The following is a 12,335-nucleotide window of genomic DNA, read 5'->3' as shown; positions in this document are numbered from 1 at the left end:
AGTCAGGGTAAGGAGGACAGATGAAGAGCCAGCTCTCTGATTGAAGTGGGGACGCCCAGGGAGGCGCAATGTAATTACCTAAGCCAGAATCGGACCAAGCCGCAGGACTCCGGCACCTTCCCGGCTCCCCCCGGAGCTCATTATTTGTAAGCGTGTCCCCAAAGTAATCCTGAAATAACACGAGGATTCAGAAATTGTTTTTTTTTTTTTTTGAAATAGCAGAGGGGCGCACGGGAGCGCATACGCAGTGTAGATAACAGGATTCATGGTATTCTACGGCAAGCTCTAGTGCCGGGCCACTGCGCCCCAGAGCGAGGTAGAACTGCGCGCTAGCTGAGGGCGGGGGTGGGGGTGAGGGTGGGGGCGGACGCGGTGTCCAGTACTCAAAAGCAAGGCTGGGAGCAGAGAAGGGCTTCTCCCTAACCCCTGCTGCTCCCCTTCCGGGGCAGTCATAAGTCGTTTGGAGAGGAAAGCTGAAACAGCACGGTGGCTCAGTTCCTGTCCTATCAAGATGGTGGGTTGTGTGTACCATGTTCCCTGGGCTGCAGGCCCTCGCGCATGCTGGCCCCCAACCTTGGGTGGGCTCTGACCCTGCGCAGAGATCAGGGTGGAGAGGCCTAGCTTCTGGATTCCATCTGTAAGACACAAGAAAGAGAAGGCCTGCAAGCTCCGTGGCAGTTTGGGCTTTGTTCAGTCAATAACTTTATAAAATGCTCAGTCAGTGTCCAAACTGCTGGCACAGAAGATTATGGGACTCATGACTGTCCCCGTTGCCTTAACTCTTCTGTGAGAGAGAACACAGAGGAGAGAGTGGCTGAGAAAAGGTGGTTAGAAGAAGTGAGGGCAGGACTGTACTGCCAGGGCATGGTGGCCCTGGGGAATCCTGTGTGGCCTTTGTGAGTACCGAACTGCCCTTTGGTGAAGATGAGTGGACTGGATGGGGTACCACAGCTTGGGTGGGCTTTTGGGGAGTATGGGGTGCTCTGATTGCAGAAGGTCACAGAAATAGGCTTTGGTCTCTTGAGGAAGTCCTCCACCTTGACAAAACACATTGCCATGAGTCTATTCCAAACATAATGACCCTGCAGGGCAGAATAGAGCTGCCCCATAGGGTATCCAAGGCTGTAAATCTTTATGGAAGCAGATTGTCACATCTTTCTCCCACAGAGCCACTGGTGGATTTGAACCATCGACCTTTTGGTTAGCAGTCAGGCACTTTACTGTGCGACCAGGGCTCCTCCACCTTCTCACCCACCCTCTAAATTAGAGGAAACCAGTGGGAATGTCAGAACAGCTTTAACGTTAGCTGTGTGATGGGGGGATGCTGTGGTGTACAGTGGTACGTGTGCTTTCTCAGGCTGCACCTGTGCTAAGCTCCACTGAAGACCTCCTGATGCTTTGTTTCTCTTGCTGTAGGTCACACGTATAGATCAGCAGGTGACTGAGTCCAGCTCCGGAGATCCAAATGCCACTGCTGGCTTCAGCACACAAGGTAATCTCCCTTCTTTCGGTATGTTGTTGTTGTTGTTGTTATGTGCCGTCGAGTCAGACCTGACTCATAGTGACCCCTCCTTGGGTTTCCGAGGCAGTATCACTATTGGGGGTTGCTAATTTGAAGCGGTATGTTTTTATTTTTAAAATGTGTCTCTTTTTTCCCCTCTTTTTCTTCTATCTCTACTTTCTTCTCCATTTCTTATACATTAAGAGGATAAACTTACTACAACCTTGCATGGACCATATAAAATCTCCATATTTATTCCTTAGCCTGCCTCCAGTAAGTCAGTATACCTGGCAAACTTCACCCATTCCCCTGGGGGAGGAGAGATGTGCTCTTTCTCCTTCACTTGAGAGGTATGAATTTGAAGAAAGCAGAACTCAGTCTGGGAGTGTGAGGCTCCAGTAACAACCCTTTTCAGAGGAAAAATACCAGGTCAATATCCACTCAGCTCCTTTCACAGAAGGATAGTGGGCTGGGTGAGTAGTGACCTACGGCTGAGTCCCCCTGCCTGCCTTCAGAGGGCAGAGGCTGGAAGACATTGAAGGGCAAATGTGAAATGGCAGATCACAAGCCCAGACACTGGTCCACAGGGGTAAAGCCACAGTACAAAGCACTGGGGCAAGAAGTGTAGCCAGAGTCTTCAAGGAGTCAGGAAGGACTGGATATTTCCAGAGAGCCACCTTGAGGTTCTCAGCTGGGTCCATGTGGGCATGTTTATGCAAAGACCAAAGTCAGATAACTAAGGCTCCCCAAAAGGAATACAGTTACAGTCCCAGAGCTCCCTGCCTCCTCCCACTCCTAGTTAACATCTAAGGGATATAGGAAGGTGGCATCCTTCTAAGAGGCTACCTCTGGGTTACAGGAGCCCAGTTGGGGATTTGAAAGTGATATCATCCTTCCCTTGGTGGCTCCAATGGACCATCAGGAGCTGTGTCCAGAGGTGATGCCCAATGGCTTTCCCAGGGGGCTAGTCCAGGGCTCAGTGTCTCCCAATTGCTTTGTGACAGGGTGGTCCTGCCTGGCCCACTGCATTATAAGGTTTGGGCTTTAGGGCCCTGTAGCTGCACCCCACCTTATTGCAGCAACATGATTCCCACAAAGTTCTTGTTCTAGAGAACAATGGGGTTGGGAAGGCAGAGCTTCCTAGAGGCTATGGGAGAACACTCGTATTTGTCTTCTCCATACAGATAGTGAAGGATAGAGTCTGTGTGCTCCTGTCAGAAACTCAGTGGAGCTTGACCCTTCTCACTGCCCAGAACCTGGGACCTGGGCAGTAAACTGTAGCTTGACCTGTGACTCAGGGGCCAGTCCTCATCGGCCAGGAGATCACAGGATAGCAGGCCAACCAGGTTCACTTTAGAAAAGACACCTACAAATTACTGTCTGTAATGGGTGTGAGGTTTAGGTTGAAGTTCATTTCCTTGCCTATGGATGTCTAATTGCTCTAGTCCCATTTGTGGAAAAGTGTATTCTCCCTCCATTAAATTGCCTTTGTATCTTTGTCAAAAATCAGTTTAATCTATTTCTGGGTTCTATATTCTATTCCTTTGATATTTTATCTACTCTCTGCCAGTACCACAATCTTGATTACTATAGCTATATACCCACTGCCATGTAGTTGATTCTGACTCATAGCAACCCCCAGTGGATTTCCAAGGCTGGAAATCTTTACAGAAGTAGATTGCCTCATCCTCCTTCCACAGAGCAGCTGGTTGATTTGCACTGCCTATAGTAAGCCTTAATATTGGGTAGAGATTATTTTAGCTATTCTAGAAGCTGCACCTTTGCATGTAAACTTTAGAATCAGATTGTGTCTACAAAAAAATCTTGTGGATATTTTGATAGGAATTGGATTAAATAATTGCATTAAACAAAAATAAGTTTGGGGAAGATTGACATTTTTACTATGTTAAATCTTCTGATCTATGAATGTGGTATGTCTCTCCATTTATTTGGATCTTCTTTCATCCACTGTTTGTAATTTTCAGCATATAGATCCCATACATGTTTTGTTAAGTGTATGCCTAAGTATTTCACTTCTTCTTGAGTGATTGTAGATGGTATTGTGGTTTTAATATCTACTTCTGCATGTTCATTGTTAGTATATGTGATAGAAAGCTGATTCATTTTTGTGTGTTCATCTTGCATTCTGCAACATTCCTGAACTTACTTATTGGTTTAGGAGTATTATTCCAGATTCTGGTAGCTCTGGTGGTGTAGTGCTTAAGGCATTTGACTGCTAATTAGAAGGCTGGTGGTTCAAACCCACCAGCCACTCCACAGAAGGAAGACTGGGCAATCTACTTCCATAAAGATTTACCACCTCAGAAACCCAAAGGGGGTCACTATGAGTTGGAATCATCTCAGTGGCAATGAGTTTGGTTTTGGTTGGTATTTTTTTCATCTATTAATATAGAAAAATATTAACAAAAATAAAAATTAATTTAAAAAAAGCCAAATAATAATGACATCGCTGCTAGCAAAGCTGGAGGGGAGGTGCTACCCCTAGTCCTGACTGGCCACTTATAAACTGGCCCATCTCTTTGGAAAGGCATTTTGGATAAAAAGCCATAAAATTGTTTATGCCTGTGATGGAGTCATCTCATTTCTGGAACCATGATAGAGGAGTAATGCAAAAGAAGAAAATACTACACTTGAAGATAGTTGTTATTGTGCTTTTGTAGTGATAAAACTTGGGAGAATAATGAAGTTCATTAATAAAAGTCTGGGAGAATATGTTACATATGATAACTACATTTTTATACATTAATTAGAGAAAATGCTTGTGATCTATTAGCTGAAATATTGGAAGTCCACTAGGATTATGACTACTGTAAAATCACAGTCACACAACTCAACCAGTGTGAAAGAATACAAAAAACAATTACTAGTTTTGGGCCATGAGATTCTCTTGTAATGTTATACTAAGGCTATGTTTCAAATAGTATATGTATATATATGTGCACATGTGTGTATATGTACATTTATGTATCTCCACACACATACATTCAGAGCTGCCGAACATTGGTCTCCTCATGACTCCATTTCCCTGAGGAACTCAGCCATTTGACAATCACCAGCATTCAGAGAGAATTGGGATCAAGAGAGATTGATAATTATGTGTATTAGTAATAATATTTTTAATATACTGCTATGGAATACTTCTACCACTCATCTGTCAGTTTGTCGTACTGTGGTGGCTTGTATGTTGTGAAGCTGGAGGCTATGCAACTGGTATTTCAAATACCAGCAGGGTCACCCATGGTGGACAGGTTTCAGCAGAGCTTCCAGAGTAAGACAGACTCAGAAGGAAGGAAGGGGCTATCCACTTATCAAAGAACTAGCCATTAAAAACCTTATGAATAGCAGTGAAACACTGTCTGATATATCACTGGAAAACTTTATGAATAGCCCTGAAACATTGTCTAATATAGTGCCATGAGATGAGCCCCTCAGGTCAGAAGGCACTCAAAATACAGCTGGGGAAGAGCTGCCTCCTCAGAGTAGAGCTGATGTTAAGGATGTGGATGGAGTAAAGCTTTTGAGACCTCAATTTGCTGATGTGGCACAACTCAAAATGAGAAGAAATAGCTGCAAACATCCATTAATAACTGTAACACAGAATGTATGAAGTATGAATCTAGGAAAAAAAGATTTCATTTTACTTGGTTTCACAATTAACACCAATGGAAACAGCAGTGAAGACATCAGACAATGTACTGCACTGGGCAAATCTGCTGCAAAAGACCTGTTTAAAGTGCTGGAGAGCAAAGATGTCTCCTTGAAGATTAAGGTGCACCTAACCCATGCCATGGTATTTTCAATTGCCTCATAAGCATGTGAGAGCTGGACAATGAATGAAGAAGACCAAAGAAGAGTTGATGCTTTTGAGTTGTGCTTTTTGGCAAAGAAAGTACCATAGACTGCCAAATGAACTAACAAATCTACCCTGGAGGATGTGCAGCTAGAATGCTCCTTGGAAGCGAGAATAGCCAGACTTTGTTCAGAAAGGACCATTCCCTGGAGAAGGATATTGTGCTTGATAAAGTGGGGGAGTTAATGAAAAAGGGGAAGGCCCTCAACAAGATGGATTTCCACAGTGGCTACAACAATGGACTCAGTTATAGCAAGGATTGTGAGGCTGGCGCAGGACAGGGCAGTGTTTTGTTCTGTACATAGGGTTGCTGTGAGTCAGAGCTGACTCGACGGCACCTAATAAAAACAACATGAAATACTTTGGGCATATTTTAAATAATATTTTGTTTTGTTTTAGGTGAAGGTTTACACAGCAAATAAGTTCGCATTTTAACAATTTTATGCAAATTTTTCTGTGACGTTGGCTACATTTTCCACAATGTGTCAGGATTTTTTCCATTAATCCAACTTCCTTGCCCCTCCTTACCTTCTCTTGGCCATTTAGTCTCATATAGTTGATTATTTAAGGGATCACAGTACTCATGGGTGATATTATTTCTTTTATAAGCCAGTCTATTATTTGGATGAAAGGTGGCCACTGGGAGTGGCTTTAGTTCCAAATTCAAAGGATATTTTAGGGCAATAGTCTCAGGGGTTTTTCTGGCCTCTATCAGTTCAGTGAGTCTGGCCTTTTTTTTAGGAATTTGAGCTTTGTTTGACATTTTTCTCCCTTTCTGTCCAGGACCTTCTATTGTGTTACTGGTCAGAATAGTCCTTAGTAATAGCCAGGCACCATCTAGCTCTTGGTCCCAGACTAGATGAGGCTATGGTTCGTCTGGGCTATTAGTCCTGTAGAGTAGTTTCTTTGAATCTTTGGTTTTCTTCATTTTGTTTTGTTCCAGACAAATAGAGACTATTTTAGACTCTTGTATCTTAGATGTCTGCTCACAAGCTTTTAAGATCCCAGGCACTACTCATAAAACTAGGATGTAGAACATTATCTATATGAATTATGTTATGCCAGCTGACCAAGCTGTCCCACAAGACTATAGCCCTAAGCCTTCAAATCCAGTAAACTGTCTCACAAGGTATTTGGTTATGTCTAGGAAATATCTGTAACTGTGCCCCCTATGTTACTCTAGGCATTTTGATAAAAATTTGATAATTTTGATAAAGTTAATCATTATAATTTATAGGTTTTAATTTTTCTAACAAGATGGTAGACTGCTACTTCTTTTCTATATTATACATTTATCTCTGAGCATTTACTCAATTGTTTTCTTTGAATAAATTCCTAGAAGTGAAATTGCTGAGTCTAAGGGAATATATATTTTATATTTTAGTATATTAGCCAAATTACATTCTGGAAAGGTTTTATTACTAGTTTACATACCGACCAGGAATATATGAGCCCACAGGACATTGTTACTGTTGATGATCTTTATCACCCTTGTAGGGAAACATGATACACTGCTCAAATAATTTCTTTTAGAAGGTTCCTGTAAGGCAGAGGTTCAAGATGTCCCAAATGTCCAACTTTTCCAAACTGCTGTACTAATCCATCATCTCTAACATCAACAACTCCTCCTCCCTCAGCACTGTCCCTCCTGTCAGGGTTCCGTATTTCACTGTACCATCTCATGGAACTCACATACTGCCAATGAAACGGCTCACTTGGTGGTGGGGGCTGACAAGACCCAAGTCCATGGGTAGGTTTGGAGGATTCTCCTCACATTGGTATAGGGGCTGGCAAACCCAAATTGGTGGGTCAGATGATCAGCTGCTATCTCAAGTCCAGGGGTTAGATGTCTACGAACCACATGCAGGACTGGAGCAAGAGAGCGAACTTCACCAGAACATTCACATATATACCGTCATGGAAACTAAGGATGGTAACTTTAGTCATACCCTCCAGCAAGGCAGGACTCAATATACATCCTACCTAAACAGGCATACAGACTAGAATTCATAATACATCACAAAATGGAGGACTATTGCTAGAAAGGCCATATTAAGCAATTCACTGCACTGCACACACATACACACAGAGTATTTGAACCCTAGTGGCACAATGATTAAACACTTGGCTGGTAACTGAAAGGTCAGCAGAACCCACCATTGCCTTTGTAGGAGAAAAGATCTGGTGATCTGCTCTGGTAAAGATTAAAAAAAAACACATGCACTGCCATCGAGTCAGATCTGACTCATAGCGACCCCTCCTTGGGTTTCTGAGATGGTATCACTACAGAAGTAGATTGCCCAACCTTCCTTCCTAGGAGTGGCTGGTGGGTTTGAACTGCCAGCCTTCTGGTTAGCAGTCAAATACCTTAGGCACTAAGCCACCTATATTGTAAAGTCACTATGTATTGGAATCGACTCTACAACACACAACAGAAACACAGCAGCATTATGGAGTACTGTTCTGCTCTGAAATACATGGGGTCACTATGAGTCAGAATCAACTCTACAGCAACCAGTTTGCTTTGGTTTTGTCCATTTGTAGGTCAGTTTTGGGTCCCCCTTTTTTGTTTGTTTGTTTTCTCTTATCATGTTTATCTTTTAGTAGATTTATAAGAAAAGCACATTTTTTAAGCACATGTATGAGATAATGTATAAGAGAAACACCTCTTCCTATGAATTGCAGGTATACTTTCCCAGGTTGTCCCTTATTTTCTCTTCCATTAATGATGCCTTTTTCCATGTGCACATTTATAGTTTTTACATTGTCAAATTTATCACCCTTTTCCATTATGGTTTCTATCATGCTTGCAAAGACTTTCTCCAAGGGTTGTAAGATTAATCTTTCTGAAGAATTTTATTTTTCTAATGTGTGATGTATGAAGTACTGTCCATCCTTCTGTTTTTCTGAATACACTGCTAATGTTCTTCCACCAGGTATTGAGGAGGGCAGTGATGGACAGTGGAGGGGGTGATTAAGAGTGTTCTAGAGTTGGCATGCTTCCAACTGGCTCCAGTCATTTAGTAGCTCTTTCTTTACCCTCTTTCAACCACATTTCTTCGGGTGTGGAATGGGAGTCACTGTGGGTGGTGAAGGCTAATTGAGATGCTGCCTGTAAAGGCCCTGAGCCCCAGCTCAGGTACACGGAGCAAGGGGAATGGAATGTACGGAGACAATACCAAACCAAACCAAATGCACTGCCATAGAGTTGGATCCGACTCATAGTGACCCCTGCTTGGGTTTCTGAGGCAACATCACTAAGGAAGTAGATTGCCCAACATTCCTTCTGAGGAGTGGCTGGTGGGTTTGAACTGCCTGCCTTCTGGTTAGCAGTCAAATGCCTTAGGCACTATGCCACCAAAGCCAGTATCAGAACACAGCTCCTCCTGGTTGTGGCCTCTCCCACATGTTCCTGGTTAGAACCCATGGAAAGAAATGGAAGGAAAAGACCCCAAAGCCTTTGCTCCTGGAGGAGTTCATGCTTCTGGGATCTAACAAAGTGCCCCCTACTTAGGCCACACACTTTGCAATATCTACCACAGTGGAGTAGTTAGCCTCATGGCAGTGAGCCCTGAGGTATCTGATGATGGGGGAAAAGAATGGGGAATCAGAGCTTCTCAGACTTCACTGTGGGTGCAGACTCCCTGTGAGTCTCTTTAAAAGAGGTTCCAGTCAAGTCCATCTAGAGTGCAGCCCAGGAGTTCCAGTGCTACTGGTCTGGAGACCCCACTTGACATGGTAGGAGCTAGAGCCAGACCTGACCAGCATCACCAGTCTGAGCATTGGTTTTAAAACTTGAACGGGAGTCAAAACCTCCTGGAGGGCTTGTGAATGCACAGATGGCTGGGCCCACCCTGGAATTCTGGGACTGGATGGGGCCGGAGAATCTGCATTTCTAACATGTTCCCAACTGATGCTGATGCTGCTGGTCCAGGGACAGCACTTTGAGAACCAAGGCAGGCATCACATCAACTGTATTTCTTCCACCCTGTCTGATCAGGAGCTGTACTCCAGGCCCAGAGTAACACCACTTTGTGGGGCAGGCAGAGTCTCAGGCCCTTAGGAGCCTGAGACTTCCTAACCCTGGGTAGACATCACCCCACACCAAAGGAGAAACAGCTGTCTGTTCTGCCCTTTAGCCTGTGAGCCAATCCCCCCAACACCCTCCAGGGATGACTCTTGGGAGGTCTCCTCATGCCCCTAGCTCTTCAACACCATGGAGGAGCGTTGCTTAGCCTCCATCGGAATCCTGACGGCCCCAAGGTTTCAGAGTGTACCCAGGATTGGGGTATAGAAAGGAGGACAGCGGCACCCCTAACCTGTGCTGTCTTGCCTTGTAGCGCCAGCGGACCCCGCGAGTCTCCCTGCCACTGAGCGCAGTGCTGCGCCAGGCCCAAGCAGTTGCTCTCCGGATGGTCCCGGCGCTCCGCACTCTCCGCCACCATCCCCGCCTCCCAGACAACGCTTGAGCCGCACTTCCCCGGAGGGCCCCGGCGGGGCTGCGCGGGTGCGAGCAGGTCCTGGGCGCGTGGCCCGCTCTGCCAGCGACCCCACCGCGTGCGCGTCCAGTGGTTCAGGTACTGCGGAGCCAGCCTGCTGGTATCCCCGCGAGTTGCTCCCCCCCTTCCCCCCTCCCCCCTTCCCTCCCTGGACCTGGGGTCACTGGAGTGACTGATGGTGAGCAGAGCTGCAGGGGAGACCTGCTTTAGCTGTATTCAAGTGATGGTAAACTCAGGAGCTATCTCCTGCTTGTCTGGCAGATACAGTGTATTTCTTAGCCATGGGAGGTTTATTACAGTTTGGTCAATAAATGATTTTTCCTTGAATGTGTTAATGGAATTCTCTTTCTGGTGTAGGTGATGGTTCCTCACATACCCTATTGTGCATTCAAGATCTGGAGGCAGGATTGTCCCATGCTGCTCGAGGGAACGGTGAGACACTTATTTTCTGACACATTTTGCACAGACACCTACTGAGATGGGGTGACTTGTGGGTCTCTTTTGCTGTATTGTTTTCAAATCCAGCTCCCCATGTGTCCCCCAGGAATGGGAGTTACCCAATTTTGTGGGCTGGAAACAAGGGCATTTCCCTTCTCTCTGAATGGAAACCTATTAGAGGCTATAACTACTTTAATGCACATATTGTTGCTTGTCACTTTATTGATGAGAGTCTGCTTTTGGAGCATATTGGCCCCCAAAGTGAGTTTTTTGTTTGTTTGTTTTTTGCAGTTTCTCATGTTGACTTGCTGAGCTTGCTCAATGCACTAAAAATGCCCCTGACCACCCAGAATGTGTTCACTTTAGGCTACTTGAAACTCAGTTTGGGCAAGTTGGCTCCAGATTAGCTCCTAGTGAGTCAGTCATAACTGCCTGCCCTGAGCTGGCTTCTTCTTGAGGTGCCATCAGGCCAGGGGTTTGTGGTGTGGGTTGTCAAGGGTGGTGGCCACCCTACTAGGAGTTGTTGCCCTTTCCTGGCCATTGGCATTCTGGACCAGGTGTGAAGGACCGCAAGTCTGCACATTGATATGGGCAAGAGGTGGCTGCCCTCTGCACCGGCACATGTAGGTGGAAGGTCCCTCTGACGTGGTCACACAGTGTCATCTCCAAGGGAAAAGTCACTGAGCCAAGGAAGGATGAGAAGCATCCCTTGGGTGGTCCACAAACATTCCTGCTTCTGCATCTTGGCTGCATGAGAGGCTGTGTAAAGAGGCATTTTAGCTTGGAATGGGGATTTGAGTGGAGAGGTGAGAGGGGATCCTGCCCAGCTTCCCTTGCATTTTGCCGTCTGGGAGACTATGGTCTCTCGAGTAAATGCAAGGCTGAGGCAGGCCTGGCCGTACAGGGTAGGAAGGGCCAGGAAGTGTATAGAGCCCCAGTCTCAGAAGCAGAAAGCTGGGCCACAGTATGCTTCCAATGCCTTTTAAAGAATGTGTTTAACAGCTGCCTGAGTTTTTGCTTGTTTTCATTGGTATCCTCCCTTTTATTAGTAGTTCCCTTGTCTCGCTCTGCTGAGTCTACCTCTGCTTGTCAGCACCTTCTTTCCCCACTGGGACAACAAAGCGGTGCCTGGAAAATGGGCCAGCAGTTCAAGCCAGAGCCCTCACAGCCCACCTCCAAGCAGCGTCCTCACTCTCTGGTGGACAGCCAGGCCTACACAGACACCAGAGTCCTGGTGGCCAAGTTCCTGGAGCATGCACACAGTGCCCTCCCTGCTGAAGTGCGGCATGTGGTGCGTGCCATCCACTCTGTGGTTGCCCCTGATGAACTTCATGTGGACGAAACCATCCTCAGCACCAGTGTTCTGGACCAAGTGTGAAGGACCTTGACTCTGCACATTGACATGGACAATCCTGGTGCCACAAACGTTCTTGCTGGAAGCCACAGACTTTGCAGAGGACAAGCACAAGGGATACCCATGAGTATCCTGGGGGACCTAGACAGGGAGCTCGTACTCCTTCTCTTGAGGTGGACTGATCCATTGTTTTTTCAGTGATCATATTTCCTACCTATTCCAGAATATTAAAAAAAAAAAAAAAAAATCTCTCATATCCACAGTGAGTTCTGCAGTTTTATTGGGCATGTGTCACCTTGAACTAATGTACGTGACACAAATTTGAATACAATTACAGGTACTACTCATGTAAATTACAGACACTATCTGAAAACCCCACACTAGTTGCCATCTGGTCAATTCTGACTCATGCCATCCCCATGTATACAGAATAGAACTGTGCTCCATAGGGTTTTCAAGGCTACGACTTTCCAGAAGCAGATCCAGGCCTTTCTTTTGCGGCATCTCTGGATGGGTTTGACCTCCAACCTTTCAGTTGGTAGTTGAGTGCTTACGTATTTGCACAACCCACATATCTTCAAAACCAGGATCATCAAAAGCAGGACTCCCCTGACACTTTAGTTTAGTGTGTTACGTGGGTGGAGGCAGACACCAAATAATGATGCCACTTTC

General features: G+C 45.6%; 1 protein-coding gene across 1 annotated transcript in view; it reads left to right on the top strand.

The window, feature by feature from the left end:
* FAM189A1 (family with sequence similarity 189 member A1) overlaps nucleotides 1–11,687 on the top strand; it is a 1,045,217-nt gene extending 1,033,530 nt beyond the window's left edge. Inside the window, exons 8-11 of the mRNA XM_007956331.2 lie at nucleotides 1,417–1,492; nucleotides 9,713–9,949; nucleotides 10,229–10,303; nucleotides 11,362–11,687. Coding sequence (XP_007954522.2) covers nucleotides 1,417–1,492; nucleotides 9,713–9,949; nucleotides 10,229–10,303; nucleotides 11,362–11,687 — 714 coding nt within the window. The remainder of the gene's footprint in view (nucleotides 1–1,416; nucleotides 1,493–9,712; nucleotides 9,950–10,228; nucleotides 10,304–11,361) is intronic.
* The last annotated feature ends 648 nt before the right edge of the window (nucleotides 11,688–12,335 follow it).

The sequence above is a fragment of the Orycteropus afer genome, unplaced genomic scaffold (genome assembly GCF_000298275.1).
Source record: "Orycteropus afer afer isolate SDZICR_OR568_19922 unplaced genomic scaffold, OryAfe1.0 scaffold00609, whole genome shotgun sequence".
Lineage (NCBI taxonomy): Eukaryota > Metazoa > Chordata > Mammalia > Tubulidentata > Orycteropodidae > Orycteropus > Orycteropus afer.
The sequence above is the reverse complement of the archived record's forward strand: the minus strand, read 5'-3'. Positions and strand labels throughout refer to the sequence as shown.